The sequence below is a fragment of the Taudactylus pleione genome, unplaced genomic scaffold (genome assembly GCF_031769625.1).
Source record: "Taudactylus pleione unplaced genomic scaffold, aTauple2 ptg000005l, whole genome shotgun sequence".
Taxonomy (NCBI): domain Eukaryota; kingdom Metazoa; phylum Chordata; class Amphibia; order Anura; family Myobatrachidae; genus Taudactylus; species Taudactylus pleione.
The window spans coordinates 16540829-16565425 of record NW_028284408.1 but is presented as its reverse complement, the minus strand read 5'-3'; the positions used below and the strand labels follow the sequence as shown (position 1 = coordinate 16565425).

At 43.4% G+C, this 24597-nt stretch overlaps 1 protein-coding gene across 1 annotated transcript in view; it reads right to left on the bottom strand.

Moving 5' to 3' along the window:
* The window catches only part of GTF2F2 (general transcription factor IIF subunit 2), a 214517-nt gene that overhangs the window by 149439 nt on the left and 40481 nt on the right, over nucleotides 1-24597 (bottom strand). The window contains exon 4 of the mRNA XM_088477306.1: nucleotides 21841-21991. Coding sequence (XP_088333432.1) covers nucleotides 21841-21991 — 151 coding nt within the window. The remainder of the gene's footprint in view (nucleotides 1-21840; nucleotides 21992-24597) is intronic.

The window sequence follows — 24597 nt, the reverse complement described above, 5'->3', positions numbered from 1 at the left end:
ATTCATTTCACGCATTTCATAAGAACTGATAAAATGAGAAATTCATTTTTCATTTTACAAAATATTTTGAAAAAATTGCCAAATAACCATACATAAAGACTCAGTGCTGCAACCCATTTGATATTATAAGACACAGCAGCAGTGGTGATGCCAAAAAGAGGCAATCGCGCCGTCACCCAAACCCCCCCACCCGCCACCGCTTCTAATTCAGGTAATATCCCTAGCCAAGCACCATATGCCGCCCCGCGCCTCCCTGCCATACAGTGTTCGCAAATACGCGCTATAGCGCGTATTTTACCCGAGATTGAGCAGTGGGGACTCACTTTTGAAAAGTAGCTGGGTCCCCAGGGACGCGCTGTGCTGTGGCCAATCCCTGACAGCTGGCTGCAGCACAGCGTGTCCCCCTTGCAGAGAAAGACACAACGCTGCCTGTTTTAGCAGCCAATGAGTCAGACTCTCATTGGCTGCTGCTTTGGAAAGCCGTGCTGGGATCAAGTGTCTGATCCCAGCATCGGCACAGCTGCAGGGGCAGGCAGAGCCCGGCGCTCGGACAGTGTTTGTTCCCAGCGCCGGGTAAGCCCCTGCGGCAGGTACAAGGTGAAGGGACCGCTTAGTCCCTTCCACCAGCGTCGGCGGTAAAGTTGCGGCGGGAGAAGCTTGGCTCCGGGCGCAAGCTAAGCGGAGCTCGCTGCCCGGAAGCGGCGGCGGTTGTTTGGCACTGGCCGCAAGCCAAACACAGCTCGCGGTCAGGCAGCCAATAGGAGGCAGATGCATCAAGCCAATCGCGGCTCGCCGCGTCATAGCCCAGCCGCTGAGCGGGAAACTTAAGTACGGCGGTAGAGGGGAGTAGTGAAGACCTCCCGAAGAGAAGTGCGTCGCAGCAACAGTTCCAGCGGCCGCACAAGAGGCCAGCAGACGGCGTGATCAAGGAGGAAGAAAGGAAGAGGTGGCGCCGCTGGCCAGGACGGGCCTGCGGCAGAAGAATGAAGCTGAGGACCGGAGAGGACTGCGGGGGTGGAAAGAAAAAGAGCTAACGATGCTCCCCCCGCAGCTTCTTCCACCGTACTGGTAGGCGGTCATGGACCACCAGTATTTAATCCCTCCCTAGACCACCAGGCTTGTCGGGCACTAGGCCCGTGGGATAAATTCAGGCAATAGACCTGTGGGTATATAGGCGGGCAAAAGGCCCGGGCTACATAGGGAGCATTAGGCCCAATTGAAGGTATCTGCCCCACAAATAGGTGTGAGTGAACTGGGCATTAGACCCAGGTCACTAAAGGGCAAATAGGTGGGCCACTACTGGGGGCACTGCATAGGGGGGAGATTAATACTGGGGCACTGCATAGGGGGGGGATTAATACTGGGGGCACTGCATAGTGGGGGGATTAATACTGGAGGCACTGCATAGTGGGGGGATTAATACTGGAGGCACTGCATAGGGGGGGATTAATACTGGGGGCACTGCATAGGGGGGATTAATACTGGGGGCACTGCATAGGGGGGCTATCACTGGGGCAATGCATAGGGGGGGACTGTTACTGGGGCAATTCATGGGGGGGACTGTTACTGGGGCAATTCATGGGGGGGGACTGTTACTGGGGCAATTCATGGGGGGGGACTGTTACTGAGGGCAATGCATAGGGGGGACTGTTATTGGGGGCAATGCATGGGGGGGACTGTTATTGGGGGCAATAATTAGGGGGGGGCGGACTATTACTGGGGGGCAATGCATGGGGGGGACTTCTACTGGGGGCAATGCATAGGGGGACTAATGGGCAATAATGTGCGGTATCATTTGTAAGGGGTATTACTGCATGGCATAATGTGCGGCATAAAGTGTGAAGGGCGGGCATTGCTGTGTGGCATAATGTGTAAAGGGCATTAATGTGCGGCATAATGTGTAAAGACAGGGCATGGCTGTATGGCATAATGTGTTAAGGGCATTAATGTGTAAAGACCGGGCATTTATCTTTTGATAAATATGCCTATTATTACCTAAAGCGTTATTCATAGGGTAACCATGCTATCACTTTAAAACGGGACACTCATGAATTAATTACAAAGATTCTGTGACTGGCTGACTTCATGCCTGGATTTCACCTGGTTTTAATGAGCCACAGAACCTGTGTAATCCATGAATGTCCCAGTTTAAAGGGATGATATGGTAAGCCTACTTATTCACTATGGGTTTTGTGAACAGACAAGTCATATTACCTGAAAGATCATGGAGGCATTAAAACACGCATTTAAGGGGCATATGGGGATATCTGATTATGTTGGGGGTATCAGATGGGCATTTTAGGGGCATATGGGGATGTATGAGAAGCATATGGGGAGCTCTAAAGCATAAATTATGATGGGACCCAGAAATGGTCAGATAGGACTCCATTTTTTTAAAGTGGTGGGTCCCTGGGACTCACATATATTGTCACTCACCGCGATCACTGCCATACTTGCCTAATTTTGAAATAGATTTCAGGGAGATTGTGTTAGAAGCACCTCTAAGCGCGGCGGTAAAGTAGACGTGTACTGGTACATCTGAGAGGTGTGTCATAAAATTGATTTACATCCAAATGTAAATGAGGCCCAAAGCAGTTAGTAAGATCTACGTGTTGATGAAAACACATTGGAAGATGCATGTAGCCATAGGGATCATTGTGTAATAAATGCAGGGAAATTATACTAATGATCCCATTTATATGTATATATCTTTTTTTATTTTATAAAACAGATTCTAATGGGGGTAAGGTGCAATCAGGAAGATTGATAGACTTTTCAGGGAGTCAGGGAGATTGCTACTATATCAGTTGAGTCTCCCTGACAATCAGGGAGAGTTGGCAAATATGCTCCTCGCTATGCCGACATGGCTGCTTCCTTCTGGAGGCAAGCATGTCTTGTATCACTAGTTCTCAATGCCGAAGCTGCAGCCAGACTGAGCGGTGCAAACTATCGATGTTTCACCACAGATTATCGCCATTGTGTAGCGGGGGAGGGGGAAAAATTACACAATTGTGTGACCCCGCCCACAAATACTCATAGCCTGGCTGGCCCTGCCTCCTTGTGCTGGCCACGCCCCGTCATGTCAAACTGACTGCTCCCTCCCGGAAGGGGCAGCCAGAAAGTCGGCAAGCCTGGGTTAGTGCAAGAAGGGTTCAACTGCCATACCTAATATTTTTTTTACTCCTGTTCCCAAATGCTTCCCAAAATAAAAGGAATATCAAAGAGAGATTCTATTTAAAATATACACTTTTTTAGATATTCAAGATCAAAGGTCACATCATGTGGCCTTGAAATGTAAGTCAATATTTAAATATAACACTTTTTAATGAAAACTATGCTCCCTCAGCTTCAAAACAAGACCAACAGGAAAGTTCTACCACAATTAGAAGCAAAGTTATGATTCGTTTTAGTTGACATGGCAAGCATAAAAATAAAAAAAAATTTCTCATGTTTGCAACCCTGTTGCATGAACACCGTATATAACTGAAGACTAAAATTTTACATATGAAAGTTACGTTATGCCGTCTATCATCCTACCAAATTTCATAAAAATCTGAGACGGTCGGGTTGGAAGCTATGATGATTTGGCATGGAATGACCCAAAAGTAAGTAGTGTTGAAACCTGGAGAGAATGCTGGATTGTACCGTACAGGAGTAATGGGGGATGGATAGGAGGTAATTTCAAAATGAGATTTACAGTGATTCCAAAAAGAGCACGTAAAGGCAATCACCAGGTGTGATTGTGCAGATTCAGGTATATAAGAGGTAGCCATTCCTACAATGGAAGACACAAAGGGGGTACCCCACATGAGTTATCTACCGCTGCAACCAACCTAGGAAGATGTGAACACAGCTACTGCCTGACTTAAATGGGTAGCATAGGAATATAGAGGAATATCAGAGAACCCGTTGCCACCATTGGTAGAAGGGCGATGAATAGTGAGAAAACTAATACGTGGAGGTTTGATCTCCAAACAAATTGGACACCTGTGCAGTTGAAGTCAATTTTGGGACAGCAACAGGAAGGGTCTGGAAGAGGTAGAGTAATCTTGGCAAAAGGTTCATATTAACCGCAAGCATCTTACCCAACCAAGAAATTATGAGTTCCCGCTTACAGAGGAAGCCCAATTAGATAGTTTTAAGCATACAAGGTGTTGAACGGGCTTATATAGATTATAAGGTTCATAGTGATGTGGTTAGGTGGACAAACATCTTTGGCCAAACGTACTAAGAGACCTTATATTAAAACCATGTTAACTGTTGGAGTTTATTGTAAATATTTTGATCATTAGAATTCTTAGTGCTTATAGTGTGCACCTGCACCTCCCCCCTTTTTTCTGCTGAGAACTACAGGTCTCAGCATGGTAGCACCTATCAGTGTTTAAGATTAGGCTATGCAGCCCAGCCCCTTCTTTTTTCCTCTGTGTATGTGTGTTCTTAAGGTACATTTGAAGGTGACACACCTTCTCTTCGGCTGGCACTCCTCCTACAGATGTGTCCACATACATCTAGCCTCCTCGCGTGGTTTAATAGCCCTTCTAGTTGCGCCATGCCGTGGAGTGACTCAGTAGCGCCGAGCGTGTTTTCGTGCAACATTTTACCTTCAAATGCATCTTAATCGCACAGGACGCACAAGCATGATATGTGGCATGCCTATTTTCTGTCTGTGGCTGCAGGTGTAATTGCACACGAAACACTACGTTACAGTGTCACAGCCGCTCACACTAACGTATTTCACATGCAGATACAACCTCGGTCTACCGCATTACATAGGCATGCCACATTTTAATCAGCAGAAGCTGTTTCTGCATTCTATTTGCATCGTTGTGCGAATAAGACGTAATGGTAGGTAACAGTCAAATGAAAGTACGCTCGGCGCTACGGAATCACACGGCACTCACATGTGTATAACGCAACTTGTAGCGCACGAAGAAGAGATGTATGTGGACACATCTGTACTTGCCCTAGGTGATTTTAATTGGTATGGGTCCTTTGCATTACAGTACACACATTTAATGAACCATTAAAGGTAAGTCCTAGATAAATAATTTAATGTGTCAGTATTAGGGACCCACCTTATAAGGTTCACCCTGACATGGTAGATGGCCAAACATATACTAAGAAACCTTACTTTAAACAACATGTTAATTGTTGGAGTTTATTATAAATATTTTGATCATTAGAATAGTGTGCACCCCCTTTTTATATAGATTCCCAGGTATTTAATTTTAGAGAGAATGGATAATATTCATCCAGGGTCTGCAGCATGATGGTTGTTCAGTGTGTATGAACGACCATAAGCAGATATATATCGCTTATGTGTGTACCCACCATAAGAGCCCGATTCAGATTTGGGAATAGAGTAAAGGCCCCTACACACTAGACAACATTTTAAACAATATGGCTGATTCAGACGCATCGGACCGACAAATCGTTCAAATAGTCAAGTGTGTACGCACTATGTGCACTCCCGCGATGTCGCTTCTTCAGATCTTCTCTACACGCAGGAAGATCTGTCAATCTCATTAAAGATTCCTCGTAGATCGAGCAGTGTGTACGCTCTATCGAAAGACCAGGCTATATGGTTACTTTATACAATTAACGATCTGACCACCAAGATATATCGTTTGGTCGTTTGTTAAATTGCACAGTGTGTATGCACTATATTGTTTGTCCGTGAGTTCAAGGGAAATAGTTGACGACATCGCATCGTTTGCAAGTCCTCTAGTGTGTTACCTAGCTTTAGATAGAGCGGGTAATTGTGTATCTGGACAAACATATTGCAATGTAAGGGGTGCAAATACATAACTTTTTTTTTTTTGCAAGTGGGGTTTCTGTATGTAGCCCACAAATGTTGGACAGCTGAATTTTTACATTGCAATTTAGAGTTCAGTTTGGACACATCCCTCCCAAATCGAAATCTCTCTGCACATTTTACCTCTGCCCCACCTGCAGTGCAACATGGTTTTACCAAGATGCACAATTACTTGCTCTTTCTTACTCTATTCCCAAACCTGAATCAGGCCCTAAATTAGGTAATACTGAGTTCATGCGGTTGGCACGGATCTTCGCGTATATCTCGACATCGCTGTTCACCATGAGATGGGTACATAATGGGTGCAGTAGGAAGATCATTGCCTTCTTTAGGGATAACAATAATCCTAGCCTCAAGGATCTCATTAGAAAAAGAGCCCCCGGACATCACGCCGCTGAACAATTTGGCAAGATAAGAGGAGAGTATGGAGATTTCAATTCCGGGGCTGCGGTCAGGGTGAGGTTCTAGGGCTGTGAAGCAGTGGTCAGCTGGCAGCTCGGAGTTTGTAATTGCTCATTTCTATCATGAGTTCCCGATTCCAGGCCCAGTACTATACAGTTATGAGTTTCTGTGGCAGTGTTTCTTGAGTTCCCAGTAGTGGATTCCTGCTCAATGAGCCTGGTGTCAGATAGCGGGGTTGAGTTCACCACAAATGGTTCCAGGTACTCACGTTTGCAGATTCCAGTTCCTGGCTCAGCTCTTGGTTAATCCAAAACTGCTAATGTTTTCAGGCTGTCAGTACTCCATGAGTAAGTATCCCATCAAGTCTCCTTGCTTCACCTACGTTGCAGTTAGGCCTAAGTGTCCTGATCATCAAAATCCTATGATTATGCTGCTGTGAACATTCATATGAGATAATTGGGTACATTGTAAACTATCCCCAACTCCTATAAGACTGGTGACACATACAGGGGCAGGAGATGGAGATTAATATTAAAGGGTGCCCTAAACCTAATCTAACGCTACACTACATAAAAGAAACGGTACAATGATCATAAAGGTTATATACCATGGCTTCTAATTCCTTGGCCTACATATAGAAATACACAGGACATGAATGAGGAGATGACCCACATAAGTGGTTTCATTTCAATGCTATGCACTCTACAAAAGATGTCTCAACAGATTATTTAATAAGACACAAACATACATGGTTTCAAACCCCAAAGATTACGGCAATAAATAAAGCAAAAACAAAGACTTGAATAAGCACTAATAGTTGTTGAAATCAGATACCATATCAAGAATGAGACATGTGGACAATGAGAATATACTTACTTATACCAAAAAATTGTAACAAAAATCAATATTCTCCTTGTGCACTGTCACCTCACATCCTGAATAATTACAGTTGAAAAACATTACTCCTGCGAGGTGAATGAGCGAAGTTGTGCCACCCTTACCACTCCGTTCCAAAAGTATGCAGGCTTTGCTTTTAACTGAATTGCCCCCATATCTGACAAAAATAAAGGCGAGATAGTCCTAAGGTGAGCAAGTTGCCAACACATTTGAGGCAGCCATATTGTGGACTGAACCATGAAATATATCAGTTCTCCGGTCCATAGTGTTTGACAGTTTGTATTCCTATGGGGTACAGGTTTCCTCCATAGAATGACAGCAGTCTCATGGGGTTAGGCAACAAGTGAACGTTTAAAAAGGAAACAATAAATCTATTCAAACCATCAATGTTATGCTGTTATTGGTCTTTTTTAGAAACTTAACCTGGATGACATGGAAGTAAATTATAGAATTCCAAGAAACCCAGATATCAGAAGTTCTTCAGCTTTCGGACACATTATTTTACAAACAGAATAAGAATGTTACGTGCTTTGAGATTCTGAACTCTGATGCAGTATCTATTTTAAACTGTTCAAAGTCTGAAATAAAAGAAAATTGAGTGGGAACAAACAGCATAAGTGTGATCAATATCAGTTCCAGACCCTGCAAAAGAGACGTATTTCTGTAATAGACAGGAAATCGAAAATGCCAGATTTAGCTACCAGCTAGGAGGACTTTACCTTCATGGCGTTTGTGTCTCTTTTTTTCAAAAGATTTGGTCCGTTATCAGGAAAAAGAAAAACTAAAAGGCAGAAGCACTTAAAAAGTCACTTGTACATATCAATAATATCAAGAAACACTACAGGATTGCTGCAGTGCAGAATTTATTAAGAGAGGTGTACAAATGTAGTTTTGATAAGTGGTTCCAGACAGCCTTTCTACTGATAAAATGTGGTAGTACTTGCACAAAGATAAATATAAGCTTTAGGAGATAGCTAGCCTTCAATAATAGAACTTACAAAAGCAGAGTCACCTTAGAAAAATTTTGTCGGAATAGGAATTCTCCAAGTCACTCTTAAAAGTAAACTTACAAAACATAATTACATATGCACAACTTAAACATTACTCATTATATATAGTAATACATTTTGCAATAGAATTTTGCAAATAATAAAAGAGGTTTTGGCATAATCATGGCCATGTGTCACGTCCGAGACTGGAATATGAGACGTGGTGGGCCTAGGTTGTGGGAGGAAGCGGAGACGAGGGGCCTGGATATATGTTCTCCTCATCCACAGGTCTTGAGTGTTGGCGAGACCTGGGCAAAGTAGCGGAATCTAACCCACAGGATGGTGTTCGCCAGTGACCCCCCCCAAGCGGGATTTGGGCTTCGCTGCACCCCGTGAGCAAGTCGCGGTCTTTTGACCAGGTACCCAAGCCCCGCGGGAATAGAGACACAACACCTGTGGCCCAAAGAGTTTATGCCTGGGTAGGCACAAAGCAATAACCTAACAGTATAGTGACAACCCCTTGACACGTAGATCAATATCAAGAAGGAATTCAAGTGGAGAAGGACTCACGGTTTCTTGAACAATCACAAGAGATGGAAGGCACACAAGTAGAGATGGCGTATACTGCTGCACGGGTATTCGCCAGAGACGGGAGGCACACAGGTAGAGGTGGTATACACTGCTGCACGGATATTCAGAAGAGACGGGAGGCACACAGGTAGAGATGGTATACACTGCTGCACGGATATTCACCAGAGACGGGAGGCACACAGGTAGAGATGGTATACACTGCTGCACGGATATTCACCAGAGATGGGAGGCACACAGGTAGAGATGGTATACACTGCTGCTGTAAAGAAGGTTAGGAACCTGGACCGGGAACTCAACTAAGGCACGCTAGGAGACAACCGTTGTTCAGGCAACTTCCTATAACCTGTGGAACAGTTTTATACCCAGGGGAACCCTTTGATAGATGCACAGCGTCAGCTGATCACTCACCTATCCTGGGAAAGAGATATTGTCACATGGGCCGACTGTCCTGGCGGCGCCCATGTTCGGAATTGCGATGCCAGACACCAGCCCACCCGGAAGCCACTGCATGCGGGGAGAATGCTCAGCTTCTCCCCCGCCGCCGCGCCAGCTGCCCGACCACCCGGGATGTCAGGGGAAGCCGGCGGAGGGGTAAGTGGGTGCCAAACCCTGACTGAGCCCTGACACCATGGTTATGGGCCTAACTACAGCGCCCAGGTAACCTCTGAGGGTAGGTCCCTAACATACTGGGGTTAAAATCCAGAGCACAGGACACCCCCAAACCAGCCCAGCTGAGCCACCCAAGGAAATCACTCCAATAAGGAAAGGTGAAGTGTAAAAAGGTGTAGGATAGATAAGAGCAGCTTCACTTGACCTTTCCTTATTGGAGCGATGCCCTGGGGTGGCTCAGCTGGGCTGGTTTGGGGGTGTCCTGCGCTCTGCATTTTAACCCCAGTATGTTAGGGACCTACCCACAGAGGTAACCTGGGCGCGGTGGGTAGGCCCATAACCATGGCCATGATTATGCCAAAACCTCTTATTATTTGCAAAATTCGATTGCAAAATGTATTACTAGATATAATGAGTAATGTTGGAGTTGTGCATCTGTAATTCTTTTTTGTATGTTTGCAACAATAGTCTCCACAGGTAGCACCTCCCATTATATATATTTTCAGGGTGTGCAGTCTAGGGCCCCCTTTCCACATACTCTCTTAAAAGTATAATAGATTGTAAGCTTGCAAGCAGGGCCCTCTTACCTCTATGTCTGTCTTTTATTACCCTGTTTTGTTCTATAAGTGTTTCCAATTGTAAAGCACAACGGAATATGCTGCGCTATATAAGAAACTGTTAATAAATAAATAAATTATATGATAATGTGACTCTTGTCTTGTAAATAATGTATAAGTGGGCTTTGCTTAAACATTTGAATACCTTTAGATATCTAAGCATTTAACAAGGTAAATATTTATTAGAAATTTGTAGCATCTTGTATGGAATCTAATTTTAATTTTTCATCTTAATTATCTGCCAATATTAATATTCATTGTTTCAAAGGTGTCCTAAAACAGTTAATTTTTGTTTGTTTTTATGGAAGCTGTCAATTACTGTATTGTGCTTTGCTACTGTAGTGATTCATAATCTTAAATATTAAATATAGTCCATCACAATTAATTATTATATATTAGAGCACAGTTTCTTCACAGTCCAGTGCTAGAGGTGGACAGCAGCAGGTATTATTGTACGGATTGCATTGTAAATGCTTTGTAACTGAAGTACATACACCGAAATAGGTTGTACAGCATGTTAAATCTTCATAGTGGTGTTTCTTCACAAAACTTTGCTGCTTGGGAACCACCTCAAACTCACCAAAGGACAGGTACACAGACAGGTGATAATACAGTAATACAGACAGAATGACTAGATTCCCGGAAGTAGAAAAATGCAGCCGCGGGCGAAATAGATAAGGTGTGTGGGCAAATTTGTTACAGATGTCATAAGAGAGATGAGCCCCTTTTTACTAAATATTTGAAGTAAAGAGCAGCCCATCAAAGGCAGAAAACGATCCAATCTCGTTAATGATTTCCCTTGAACTCCTGAACACTCCCGGACAAATGATATTGTACATACACATGGAACGAGTGTACAAACAATATAAATTGGTCGTTAACGACTGCAAATCGTTAATGATATATCGTTTGGCATCAAACAGCCTCACTATTCATCTTCTGTCTCTCCGTCAGCTGGCACAAAATGGTGGAGGTGAGTGTCTAAGAAAAGTGACGACAAATCGTTGTCCATGAAATAGTTTATCATGCATACACACGGAATCATGTGTGTCAAATCGTAAAAGACAGGTCGTAATCTTCCTGCATGTTGAAGAGATCACCCACCACGGGTGTGGTAAGTATTACTGCCGGACGCATGGCAGGCGGTTCAAATCCCGACAGCAGCTGCCCGGCAAGGGTGAAAATCCAGATCGTCCTAAGGTAAGCATCTCTAACCTAATTCCGTACTCTAACCCTCCCTTAGGGGTGCCTAACCCTAACCTCACCCCCAAGTGCATAAACCTAACCTCCCCTTCCCCGCTGCCTAAACTTAAGTCTCCCAGGGGGGTGCCTAACCTCCCCCAGGGGGTGCCTAACCATAACCCCCCCTTCCCCTAGCCTAACTCTAACCCACCCGAGGGGTGCCTAACCCTAAGTCCCCCCGGGAGCCCTAAACCTAATCTCCCCCCCCCCCCCCCCGGCTGCCCGCGCCCGGCTTTTTCCAAGTTTTTGACGCCTGTCATTAGTACCACGCCGGGATTACAGTGTCTAGAAGCCGGCGGTCGGTATTTACACTGTCGGCTTCTGGACTACATCCCCCCCACCACAACCAGCTACCTCAAAATGGTGGAGAGTGTCCAAGAAAATGGACGACAAATCGTTCATCGTCCATGATATCGTTCACCGTGCATACAGGAACGATGTGTGTCAAATCGTGAAAGACCGGTGGTGATCTTTCTGCATGTTAATCACCGACCACAACCAACGACCAGCGGGAATGCACATCGGCATCATTATCGTACCTACACAAGGCATTTTTAAACGATTTGTTGTTCCAAACTTTCGAAAGCGGCAATATTGTTTAAAATATCGTACAGTGTATAGGGCCCTTAAGATATAAAAAATGTCACAATGAGGCTTGCATCCCAATTGAAAGAATAGTGTAGCATTTTCAGTCTATTGTCTCCTGAGGAAGCCGCCGAGACTTTTGGAGGCGGAGAAACGCTTAGAGCCTTGCTATACCTTCTCTCCCACCTGTTACATGCTGACCGGTCAAACATGGTGATTACCTACACTGGGCTGCACGTTACTGGTATCACAGACTAGACTACGGCGGCGGTAGAAGACGGATGTCCTACCCCGCGCTGAGTGAGTCACAGATCCCGGCTTAAAACACTGTTAACACCACATTGGGCAGCACGCTATTTGGTGCCACAGATCAGATCACGGCAGCGGGAGAAGACGCCTGCCCTATCCCGCGCTGACTGTCACACATCCCGTAAGGAGAAAACAACAGCGGTGAGACCAAATTTTACCCTTCTGCTCATTTTATTACTTGCAGCAGCTCTATACATATACCGCTGTGGATAAGTGATGTCAGGACTAAGTTATCTGTGCCCATTATGTGATATTAACTGTGGGATTAATAGAATCTATATACCTACTAGCAGATTGCAGATGAATCTTGGGGCTATTCTTTGCTGTATCAACCTTACCGTGAGCCTGATATACATTGGGATACTATTCATAATTTCCCACACACGTGGGGTCATTATTTTTTCCAATGAAAATCAACAACTAAATAAATAAATAACGATACTTGCATATGGATACTTTTTAGTGCATTTTTCAGCGGGACAGAGACTGGTTTTTATAAGGATAATAAAGCGGTGGAAGTCCTGTATGCCTACAAATGGATACAAATTTATAACTGTATCATTAGCAAATAGATACAATAGCATCATAGCGTTAACATCCTTGGAACAAAAAGTCCTTATCAAACGGAATACCCACTGACTTTTTTCCATTTCTTTAAATTGTTTTTTGATATTGGATATTTTATTGACCAATTGGTATATCATATGTTATTTTTATTTTGCAGACTATATGTGATGTGTGTATTTTAATGTGATTTATTTTATTATGCAAACTATTTTTTGTCATTAAACCATTAGATATACGACAGCGCCTATTCAGTATTTGCTTTATTTTTTTGGTGGACATATATATTGCCACCTTTTGTTAAATGGGCAGCAGTCTGAACGTCTAATATTTACATTGAACCAAGCATTTTTCATTCAATTTGCCCAATAGGTGCAGCGCCAGATTTTTGTTGTTGTTGTGCAGCTTGAAGAAAGGCAAGGATTCTAGAAACCCTAAAAACCTGAGGGTCATAGTTTCTAGTAGAACACCACTGGAAATATGTATGCCACACCCGGTAATAAATCCTGGCAAAGGCCGGTTTACGTGCTCCGAGCATGGTCTGGACCAGAGCTAGAAACCCCTTCAGATCTTAGGAGTGATGTCTCAAGAGCCAAGCCATTAAGGACAGACAGGCCTGGTCCGGATGTAGACAGGGACGCTGAGACAACAGGTCTGGTCATAGAGGAAGTTTGAGAGGAACGTCTATGGAGAGAATTTGAAGATCAAAGTACCAATGGCATCTGGGCCAGGCTGGAGCTACCAACAGGACTGGGCCCCCTTCTTGCTTAAACTTCAGAAGAACTCGAGGCACAAGATAATGTGTCCACGAAGGCTGTGTCAGGGTCCCTCGTCCTGGCCCCGTACACTGGAAGCTTGTGGTTGTGTCGTGAGGTCATGAGGTGCACGTCCAGTAGGCCCCATTTGTCCACCAGGAGTTGAAAGACTTCTGGATTGATAGACCACTCCCCTGCATGCACGTCGTGACGGCTGAGGAAATCCGCCTCCCAATTGAGAATCCCCATGATGAACACTGCAGAGATGGCTGGGAATGGCCCTTCCCTCTCTGTGATGAGGGGACCGGAATTATTATCCCCAAGAGCAATAAGTACTGAATGGCCTTCTGGAGAAGCAGGGCTTTGCTTGGGTCCGATGGAGGTCCTGTACAAAAGAACTGCTGGGGGTGCCGTCTCAGGAATGAGAGGGCGTATCCGTGCGTCTAAGGTGGTCTATCGTCAGAACTGGGCAAACTGAAGAAGTCGGCCTCCAGAGAGAGGCCCGCCCTGTCAGGCTGAAGGCTTGTCCTCAGATTTGGTAGGCGGATGTCTTGTAGCCCAGGTCTGTTTGGTTCTAGGCTTGGAGGCCTTAGTGGATGCAGACTGCCGTGGAAATGACTGACCTTTAGCTCTTCCCTGGGGATGAAAGAAAGGATGACATCCTAGGCTTCGTAGTAGATGTAGAGGGTAAGAATGCCATCTTGGAAGATGCCAAGGTAGTTACAATCTTGTCCAATTCGGGACCAAACACGATATCTCCAGTATAAAGCATTTTTAGAGTCCGAATCTGCTTTCCATGAGCGAAGACAAACAATACTGCGGGCTACCACGAAAGTAGCTGATGTCTTGGAAGCTAGGAGAAGCTATCCAAAGCCACCTCTCCTAAATAGGAGACTGCATCTCTAATGTGAGATATGTTGGACAGCTGTTCCCTCAAAGCATCAGAGGGAAATGTATCTTCTAGGGCCTCTGTCCAACTCTGTGGCTTTTGGCACCCAGGCCGTAGCCCTGGCAGGACGAGCTCCTGTAAGGTAGTATATAGACTTCAGACAAGCTACCATTCTTCTATCCGTAGTCTCCTTTAAGGAGGTTGCAGTGTGGATAGGTAAAGTAGCGTTCTTACAGTGCATCCGGAAAGTAATCACAACGCTTCACTTTTTCCCCATTTTGTTATATTACAGCCTTATTCCAAAATGGAATAAATTAATTTTTGTCCTCAAAATTCTACACACAATACCTCATAATGACAACGTGTAAAAAGTTTTTTTTTAGATTTTTGCAAATCTAGGGGTTTGGGCTGGGCGTTGATGAGTCAGTCAGTCAGGACATTTGATCATAGATAGATAGATCTCTGCACAGCGAGAACATGTTACCAGGTTCTTCACTAGCATTACAGTATATTAATTTCCATAGATAAAAAATTATGGTGTTCACTCCTCTATAGGCAGAGGACCTCTACGACAGATATTGGAAAGGAAAAAAAACTGTTGTTTCATGGGCAAATGAGAAGGAGGGGAGGGGGTGATTGTATAAATAAGGTGCCAGTGCAAAACTTGGCAATATGTTTACCTTAATCGTTTACACTCAGGAAAAAATGGTACAGTCAATTCTACAAGTAGAAGGTAAGCAATGCAGCATAAAATAGTTACAATAAAACTGTACCAAAGTTATAAGTTCAATGCATAATATGATTTTAATTTCTAAAATAATGGTTTGCCGAACAAATTATTGCAACCACTGTAGAAAAAATATCTACGGAATACAAAATCTGGTATACAGTATTGGATCATCATGACAAAAAGGGAGTTTTTTATTATGGTAAAACATCACAAAATTGTGTCTTAACCTGCCATAATGATAATGAACTGTTTTTTCATGTTGTGCAGAATATAGCTGTAAAGAACATAAAATGAGTGATCGCAAAATATGAGCTACATGTGTTTATACATGCTACAGGAAGTTAAGGACCTGGTTTTTTAAACTGAGCGGGTCCTGCAGGACGTGCTTTGTCCTGTGTGTAGTACTGCAGCATCCAAACACCCCTCGCGGCGTCTTCTCAACCAATCGCCGCCAGTAGATTCTTTCACAGCAGCTCCCAGACTCCCCCTGGTGCTTGCGGCTCCTCCTCCCTCTGTGTCAGTCTTCAGTAGCAGAGGATCACCCAAGAGGGTGACAGCTCCGGCCCTCATTGTTCTCCTCTCCGGCCCACTCTCCCTGCCCGATAGCCAGACTGATGCTGATACGCATTGCCCAGGCCCTTACACCCTCACTTCTGCTTTGCATCTTTATTTTAATAACAAACACAACAGGTCACTGGGTAATGTAGTGCATGGAGTAGCCGGCGCTGTCCCTGTGTAGGGGAGGTAGCAGTGTGTGCCGCCATGGCTGCAAAGCTGTTACACCACCAGTCTGTCTTGTCAACAGGGCCTTGTGGTTCCCCTCCAGCCACGGAGGCATAGACCCCCCCAGCTCTGCCCGGCCTAACTCCCCATCTCGCCCGAGCTCTATCGCAACTTCTCCCTGCCTTTGCCCCCAGCTCTATCCCAACTGCTGCTTGCCCTTAACCCCCTCTACCACAACTGCTAACTGCCCCCAGCTCTGTCCCAACTGCAGCCTACCCTGATCCCCTATAATATGTAATGGGACCCAAAAACAGTGGAGAAGGACCCCAAATTTTTTAAGTATGGGGTCCCTGGGACCAACAATTTTTTTCACTCATCGTGATCACTGCATAAAATGACAAAATATATGATTTGGCATTTACGAACATCATTCTCACAACAAGCCTCATCTAGACATGTACACATGTGTGGGTGCAAAATGGTTAAACTAGAACCACCTGTCTACTTAAAACTACAATTCTCAAAATAACGTATTTTACACTCAATATTTAGCACACAGTTCTGCCATCACCATTTAGTTTAAGAGCTGACATTATTTAGGAATTCTTTACTTACTCCATAATATATCCCACAATACAATTATAAATTAATCAGATATACTGTACCAAGCAATTATCTTAATAATAAAGCATAATAATAAAGCATAATATAAAAAACAAGCATGATATGTGCAACATTTAAGAACACAAATACATAATGTTATTAAATGGAGTTTAATATGACAAAGAAGGTCACAATACTTATTTTATAAGAAAAAGAGGATAACAAATGGACATACAGGAATAAAAGTGGTAACAGTTTCTTTAACATTAAAACAGGAATAAAAACATAAACCAAAAACATACATGCTTTCATGTAATTTGTTACTTGGAGGAAAGTTAGAATGTGGAAAGCTGCCAGTAGCAGACTGGAAAAAGAAAAGTAAATTTTCATAATTATTTTAAACACTTTTTAAGGCAGCCTCTCTTACCCATAACTCTTCCTTTCTTCACTTCCATCATTTAAAAAATAGTGTGACATTGTCTCAGGAATATAACGGAGATATAATTTGTCTAATAAAAACATTATGACACATCGCATAGGAAATACAGAGCTCCCCAAAAACACGCATTATAAAAAGTATTATTTTACTTGTAGGTAATGGTGTTCTCCCCACGCTTTATTTCATACGCCCGGCACTGTGACACAGCCAGAAGTCAATGCTGCACTGACATTTCATATAGAAATGTAATTGCAGCGCAACTCACTGGCCTCATCACAGTGCAGCTCACTGCTCAGATCAGCCCCCACCGGAAGGAGGATGCTGGTCCACCCTCCACCTAGACACCGGCTCACCCTGATGGAGACGCCATAAAAAGGAGAATGCCGGATGCCCTCTGCACATTGACCCCGTCCTACCCTACACTGGAGGCAAGCACTGTAGCCTCACAATCTTCCCCTCTCCTACCCAGTGCCCACCAAATAATAAGTGAGGCGGGTGTGGATGGTGCATAATGGGCTGCTGCTTACCTGATGTGATAGGATTTAGTCAGCCCCCAGTCCATCTCTCCCTATGTTGCATGGCAAGAAAAAAAAATTCTGGGAAGAACAATGGTAATGTAATGGAGTGGGGTGAGCAGAACTGGCTCATAATATATTGTAATCATGGTTCTCTTGGCTGCACTATAAACTATAAATGACAACTATAAATAAAAACAATTCATATCTTTGGGAGTAATCATCACTGCATCTACATATTGTTTTACTAATTAAGCCATAATTGTGACAACCAACCGAATAAGATGTATAAGATGTTATGTGAATATTAGAATTAAGAGAGTTCTGTAACCACATAGAAGTGCCAAGACTGTAGTCAGTGTGGTTCCAAAAATCTGAGGTACACAATAAAAAATAAATAAAAAACAGTAAGATGCTATTAGCGTTCCTGCTAGGCCATTTTAGTAGAGCGTCGTGTCCTGCTGGGTTTTAAATTGTCAAAATGCACCCTGACCTTCCACTGATCCTCAGCAACTGCCCGCAATGCTCCGCCTCCGGTGAACTTGCATTCTCCAGGCTCTGGCTGCCTGCCCGCTGCATCTTGCCGTCTGGTGGACTCCGTCTCTCCCTACTCCAGATGCCGCGCTGAGTTCGCTCCCCCTCCACCTGAAGTCTGTCCGCGATTGGATGCAAAAGTATATGGGCAGGCCCACCCCTTCTGTCTGTCTCCAGATATACAAGGAGATGCCAATGAGGACCCTCTCCGCTGCCATTTTATAAGTGCATCTCCGCAGCGGCATCCATGATACACTGACTGGAGTGGGATCATTTCTGACTCCGGAGGTGGTCACCCTCCTGGTCTCCAGCTATTACCAGATTAAGGGCCGTATTCAATTAGCGGCGAAAACTGATGTTTTATTCGCCATAGGCGAAAACAGAAGTTTTTCGACAAAAAACGGCGATATTTTCGAAAACTCAATTGGCAAAAAAATTGTGCGGTCGTTTTTCGCCAGAGTGCGCAACTTAAAAAAAAAATTTGGTTGGGGTAACTTATCATTAGGGGGGGAGTGTCCAAAGAGTTCTGAAAGAAATCCCCACATTTTTAGCCAAAAATAGGGATTTTGCTTTTTTTTTTCCCTTGGCCTGGGATGGAGAAAACTTTCTCCAGGTTTTTGATCGCCAATTGCGTTTGCCTGTTTTTTGGCAAAAATATCGCATTCTTTGGCAAAAAACACCCGTTTTCACCTATTGCGAAAAAAACGTCCGTTTTCGCCGCTAATTGAATACGGCCCTAAGTGACTAGTGGGCTGTAGAAAGAGTGTAGCCAGATCCAAGCCTTTCAATAGTTCATGTCACAAGGTGTTTCGTATTGTACTTTTTTTCTTTACAAAAGAAATCTTAATTATCCCCTAAAGCAGAGGTTCTCAAACGCCTCTATTACAGTCCACATTTTAAGGATATCCATGCTTGAGCACATGTGACTTAATTAGTACCTCAATTTGATTTTCTCATCTGAACTAAATATCCTTAAAATCTGGACTGTGGTCAGAGGTGTCAGAATGATTTTAAGTTGGGGGGGAATATATAATTCTATTTGGGCACCCACCATCCCCCCTTCCCCTCCCCCCTTCAGACATACCTGTTTGTGGGTGTAGGCAGCTCAGTAGCATGGGGGGGGGGAGGCAGGCACCACGGAAGAGGGGGAGAGTGGTCCACCAGGGAGGAGCACCATAGTGGAGCAGGAGGCAGGGACAGTGCATTATAGCAACAGGCTTCACAGCATCAAAACATTTCAACTATCAAAACAGCATCAAAAGTTTTTTTTTCGTTTACCTGAAGCCATCTTAACACTAAGGGGTATATTTACTAAAGTTTGGGTTTTTAGATGTGGAGATGTTGCCCATAGCAACCAATCAGATTCTAGCTATTATCTAGAAGGTGTTAGTGAAATGTTACGTAGAATCCGATTGGTTGCTATGGGCAACAACTCCACTTCTAAAAACCCACACTTTAACAAATATACCCCTAATTATGCTAGTCATTAATTTCAGTCATTGCTATCTGAAGTATCCACTCAAGTAGTATGTTGTGTTTTATCTGCAAACCTTCTTTACCAAAAGATATAATTTGTGGATAATTTCAAAAACAGAGTACCAAAAAAACAACAACTTAATGTTACAATATTATATACTGAATGTGTATAAGTGGGGATGAGGTGCAGTGTATGTCAATATGTTTCAGGATAGCTATTATCAACAGCTGCCCAAGCTATCAGCATTATACAGTGCCAGCATACGCTACAGCACTTTATAACACAGTAATATAACAAGACACTGCATTAAACACACCAAGAGGTAAGAGTTCTGCTTCAATTCATCATTTCCAGAGCATTGGATTAAAAAAAAAGCAATCAGGAAAATAGAATGGCCACTGGACAGTCTGCTGGCAGTCTTAATCGAATGTGGCTCAATGCTGGCCTTCAGGCACAAATACTCAGGCTCAGTTATTAACAAAGATCACTCACGCCGCCCATTAGATCTACAATATAACCTATATTAGAGTACAAGTGAAAGGAACCAGGTAAGTTATTACTTTAGCAAAGATGTCTCTTAGGTTCTAAGCATGTTAACCAGCTATAGTTTAATAAAAATGTAGAATTAAGATAACTAAATGTTTTCAAATATTAATAAAAGACAAAATATATTGCCATCCTTGATGAACGGTATAACATAAAGTATCGTACAAAATGTCTAGTAGAAAAGAGAAAATTCCCACATACAGTACACGGGGCCTGATACAGAGATTTACACAATGGCGATTATGTACACAGATTGAGCGATTGCCATCGGACATGCGTATAAGCCGCACTGCACATGCGCAGCGTTTGCATTGTGATTACGGATGCACATAGGAATCCCTCGCAGAGTGAATGACAGGTGGATAGCGTTTGTGGGTGGTAACGGGGGTGGTTAGAAATGCGCAGTTGTGTCTTTGTGTTTAAACGCCGTTACATGGGCGTGCATAAATTAACCCTTGTGATCTCATACACAGCATCTGAGCCCTCTGCGTGAGAGGAGTGCTGCAGAGTCTATGGCTGGTCAGACCTGCCAAAAGGGCAAGATGGCCGCTCAATATGCGTCAATGTTACCAATATTTACACAGCTATGCGTCGTTGCACACAGGTAACAAGGCAGCAGTGGGCATCTTTATGCTCGGGTGATCTTTGCAAACATCGCATATTCGTGTGAAAACGCAGCTGCGATCGCATTAGCGTCCATTTCTTAATCAGGCCCACAGTACAGTCAATCCACGATCACAGTGTTCACTGTTATTTTGTGCGGTGTACAAGCTCTGCCATGTATACTTTTCCACAACAACTCTACCTTTCTAGTTTATTATAATTTAATCCATGTTAAAAAGGCCACACCTAGATATTTGATAACTAGCCCAATACTGCCACATGTGTGGTCACAAAAACTGTACCTAGGAATATCTTATTGATGGTTAATGAGACTGTCAGGTATGTTTGTAAATATGGCCAGGAAACATCCACTATCACCCTGTTTGTAGAGTGGTTTTAAACTGCGCTGACAGGTGTCATAGTGATACCAAAATATGACCCCATAGCCCAAGTGCCCAAAAGCAGGAAGTACAGTAATTTGGTCACACGTCTGTGACCGCCTGGAAAGCGATTATGGTCATGAGGTAATACAACGTGTCCGGCCCTTGTGTGTCAATCATTACTCAGTTTTTCATTAAAACTGATTATTTCTTCTCTATTCATTGTAAAAAAAACTAAAAGTCATCTACCCACACCCAATAATCTGTAGCTATAAGGGTGATGACAAAAAGCTGAAATGGAAATGCACATCAAGTCATTTGTCTGCTCTGAAATGAATGTCTCTGCCCCTGTGAATCCATCCACAAATCTACACAGACAATGGGCCTGATAAATGTCCAGAAGGTGTTGCAAGTATTTTTGCAGTTTTCCGATTATCGGAAAATTGTGCATGCTCAGGACCCGTTCTTGCACACAGATCCTCCAAGCTTGGACACAATCACCGTTCACGGACATTCGATGCCGGAACGAATGCCCGTCGCTCCAGTGTGTACCCAGCCTATCACTCAGAGCTTCTGCACAGTACCAGAGTGATTCAAGACAGAGCAGCACAACCCTCCTACAGAAGACTGCTTCTGATCAAGGGAAGTTATGAATATCAAACAGGACACTTTCAGATGAGTATAAGCAATTCAGATGATGTCAATTTGATTATTTAGCTGAGTGATACACAGTATTTGATTTAAAAATGTATGCTCCTTGCACAGTAAAATATCGAATTGTAATAAAAAAAGTACGGTAGAGAGAATTTCTTTACACTAATGTAGTAAGGAAGGAGTAATGTGATTTACCTTACATAGAATATACTAATAGCTTAGAGTAATACAAAAGTTACAACAAACTCTTCTTTAATCAGTTTCTAATAGTTAACAATATCCACCAATGTTTTAACAATCATGACAGAAATATAGAAAAGACAATAAGTTTTCTACTAAAACGACTAAAGTAAATGTGATTTGTCACCTTACCCGATAGGCTCTCTGTAAACACGGTCAGTGTCTGTCCTCCAACACTCTGTAATTGAAAAGGATGTTCCCTGGGTGCAGTAACAAAGGTTGCAGCTGGTTTTCCGCCAATATCCTGAATGTTGGAAAGCTCCTCATTCAGAGTAAATGAGACCTGAAACAAAACAATAGTATTATTAACACTGACTAAACACATTTTTATTTTATGCAATTATTTATTTCACATGAGTTGGTTCAAAAGGTAAAAAAAAAAAAAAAAAAAAAACACAGTAAAAATAAAAGTGTACAGACATTTAGAAAGTACAGAAAACACAGTCACAAAAATGAAAGTGTAAAAACGTGAAAAAGAATGTTAAGGTAATAAGAGGAATATAGAATAATAGCTCAAGTACATTAACATCATTTAATCCACCTGTTTTTTTGACAAATGGTGGAGGAGATAGATAATGCTCACAAAGATATTAGAGATATATGAAGTGGTAGGAGTATTTTAAGAGATATATAGGCTTTACTTTTCCCTGGCGGTTTTCAATCAATCATTCAATAAAAAAACACACAAAAAAAAAAAACACACACACACAATGGAATAGAGGAGACATAGATTAAAAATAATCAGTTGGCTTAAGGTGGGTACACACTATAGCGATATATCTGCAGATCGAGTGATCTGCAGATATATATGCAGATGATGGTTGTTCATACAGACCATCGGCTGCATGCTGCAGCGGGTCGGGCCGGGTAGGGGCGTGGCCTAATCGCGGGACCTCGTAGCCATGCCATTCGTAGGAAAAAAAACTCACATTCGCGGCGCTGCGCGCTGGGGAGGGGGGCGCTATGTGCTCCTCAGCTCGGTGCACAGCCAATGGGGGGTGCAATCAGCGTGATCGCTCCGCCCCTTTGGCATAGGAGACTCTCCGACTGCTGCTTTAACAGCCTCGGACAGTCGCCCAGTGCAGCCCAGCACACAGCAGCGTGTGCTGGGCTGCTGTGACCTAAGAGGGTTGGGGAGCGGTGCCGGATCCGGGTAATTAGTACCTGCTCGCGGCTCACCCCCATCTTGTCGCCCCTGTGTAAGGGCAATCGACTGATCGCCTGTACACACTTGCCGATGGACAGATATGTCCACAGACATATCTGTTCATCGGCTGTGCAGCACAGCCAATGCGATATGTCTGAACAACGTTGTTCACAGACATATAGTCTGGACACACTGGCCGACGGGGGCACTATATATTCGCCAAGTGAGAGATTCCCCTGATTTTGCAACACAGAGATTTACTAAAGGCAAACAAGAATCTCTCTGCAAAACTTGCAATTACTTTCCATAGACAGGAATAAAACATGGGCATTTACCAAGAATCGTGTCTGCTAACACAACCGAAAAAAATAGAAGTTTAAAAGAGAGTACCTCCTGAGCAGTTACAGCACCGCTACCATGGGAACAGGCCACTGATTGGCTGTGAGCAGGCTGGCCGTTGATTGGCTAATAGACAGACCACTCAGCTAATTGCTGGACTATTCCCATGTTAGCGGCCGCTGATTGGCTGCCAGCCATAGAAGTGAAGGAAAACATGTGACTTCAGTCACTTTCGGGAGAATACACATATAGCTCTTCTAAGTCTGCATGTATCGGGTTAGCATTTTTTTATTTTCACACCCTCTGGGATACTATTGGAGAAGAGGACTGACTGGCGCCTAGGATGTCTACTAGACAAGGGGACCAACCGGTGCAAGGTAGTAGTTAAGTATGTAGCGTGAGTGAATGATTTAATGAGTGAGTGCATGTGTAATAAAAGACTCATTCAGTGTGTATCAATATTTTATATTTTTTCCACAGTGGGGGCACCAGTGAAAGTGGTCCTGCTGACACTTGTAATTCTACAAGTCCCAAAAGTCAGTCTTGCCGATACTGGTAGTTCCACGGCAAAAAACATTAATAACCATTTATTTAACCCATTAGCCTTGTATTCACTCCCATTAGGGGTGCAGAGAATAGCTCTGGCTGGTTATTGGGGGGGGGGCATTTTTTTTTTAGGTTCATTTTTTTATTGAAACACCATGAAAGCAAATCATACAAAATAGTCAGTTATCATATAATAGCTGATCATTAAATGAAATAAACAGTTACATCAATTTTCATATTGTGTCTGTGTATAATTGTATAACTGACAGATATAAATGTAAATACAAATATTACAGTAAAACAAATTAGTCTCTGTTAAATCCAGTCATCTGAATACAAAACAATAATACTTATTGCACCAATATTCAATTTTTAATGGATCCATATATCATTCCATCAAGCCAAACTACAAAGGAGCGCAACCACGGGACTTAAAAGCCAAAAAGGGGGTGGGGGGGAGGAGGAGGTGGTGGTGGTCCAGGGGAGTGAAGCCATATCAGGGGGGACCCCATTTTTAGAGGGGTCCCCACATTCCCTGGGATGACCAATTTGAAGCTGTTTAAAAGTTTGGCAGGGGGACCCCCACTCTGTGTGACACCCTGTTACTACCACCCCGGCTGGTTCAGCTTGGTGCGGTTTAGAAGAAAATAGTAGGAACCTCAAGTTATTTGTTCCCCTCGATTTTCCTTTCCCAGCCCGGGCTCAGAGGTAGAGTCCAGGGCCGGTTACGCTATTTTATTTTTTTTTGGGGGGGGGACGGGACGACAGCACAATATATATATATATATATATATATATATATATATATTTTTTAAATATGATACTTTAAAGCCTGACTTATACTCAGAAGCATGCCC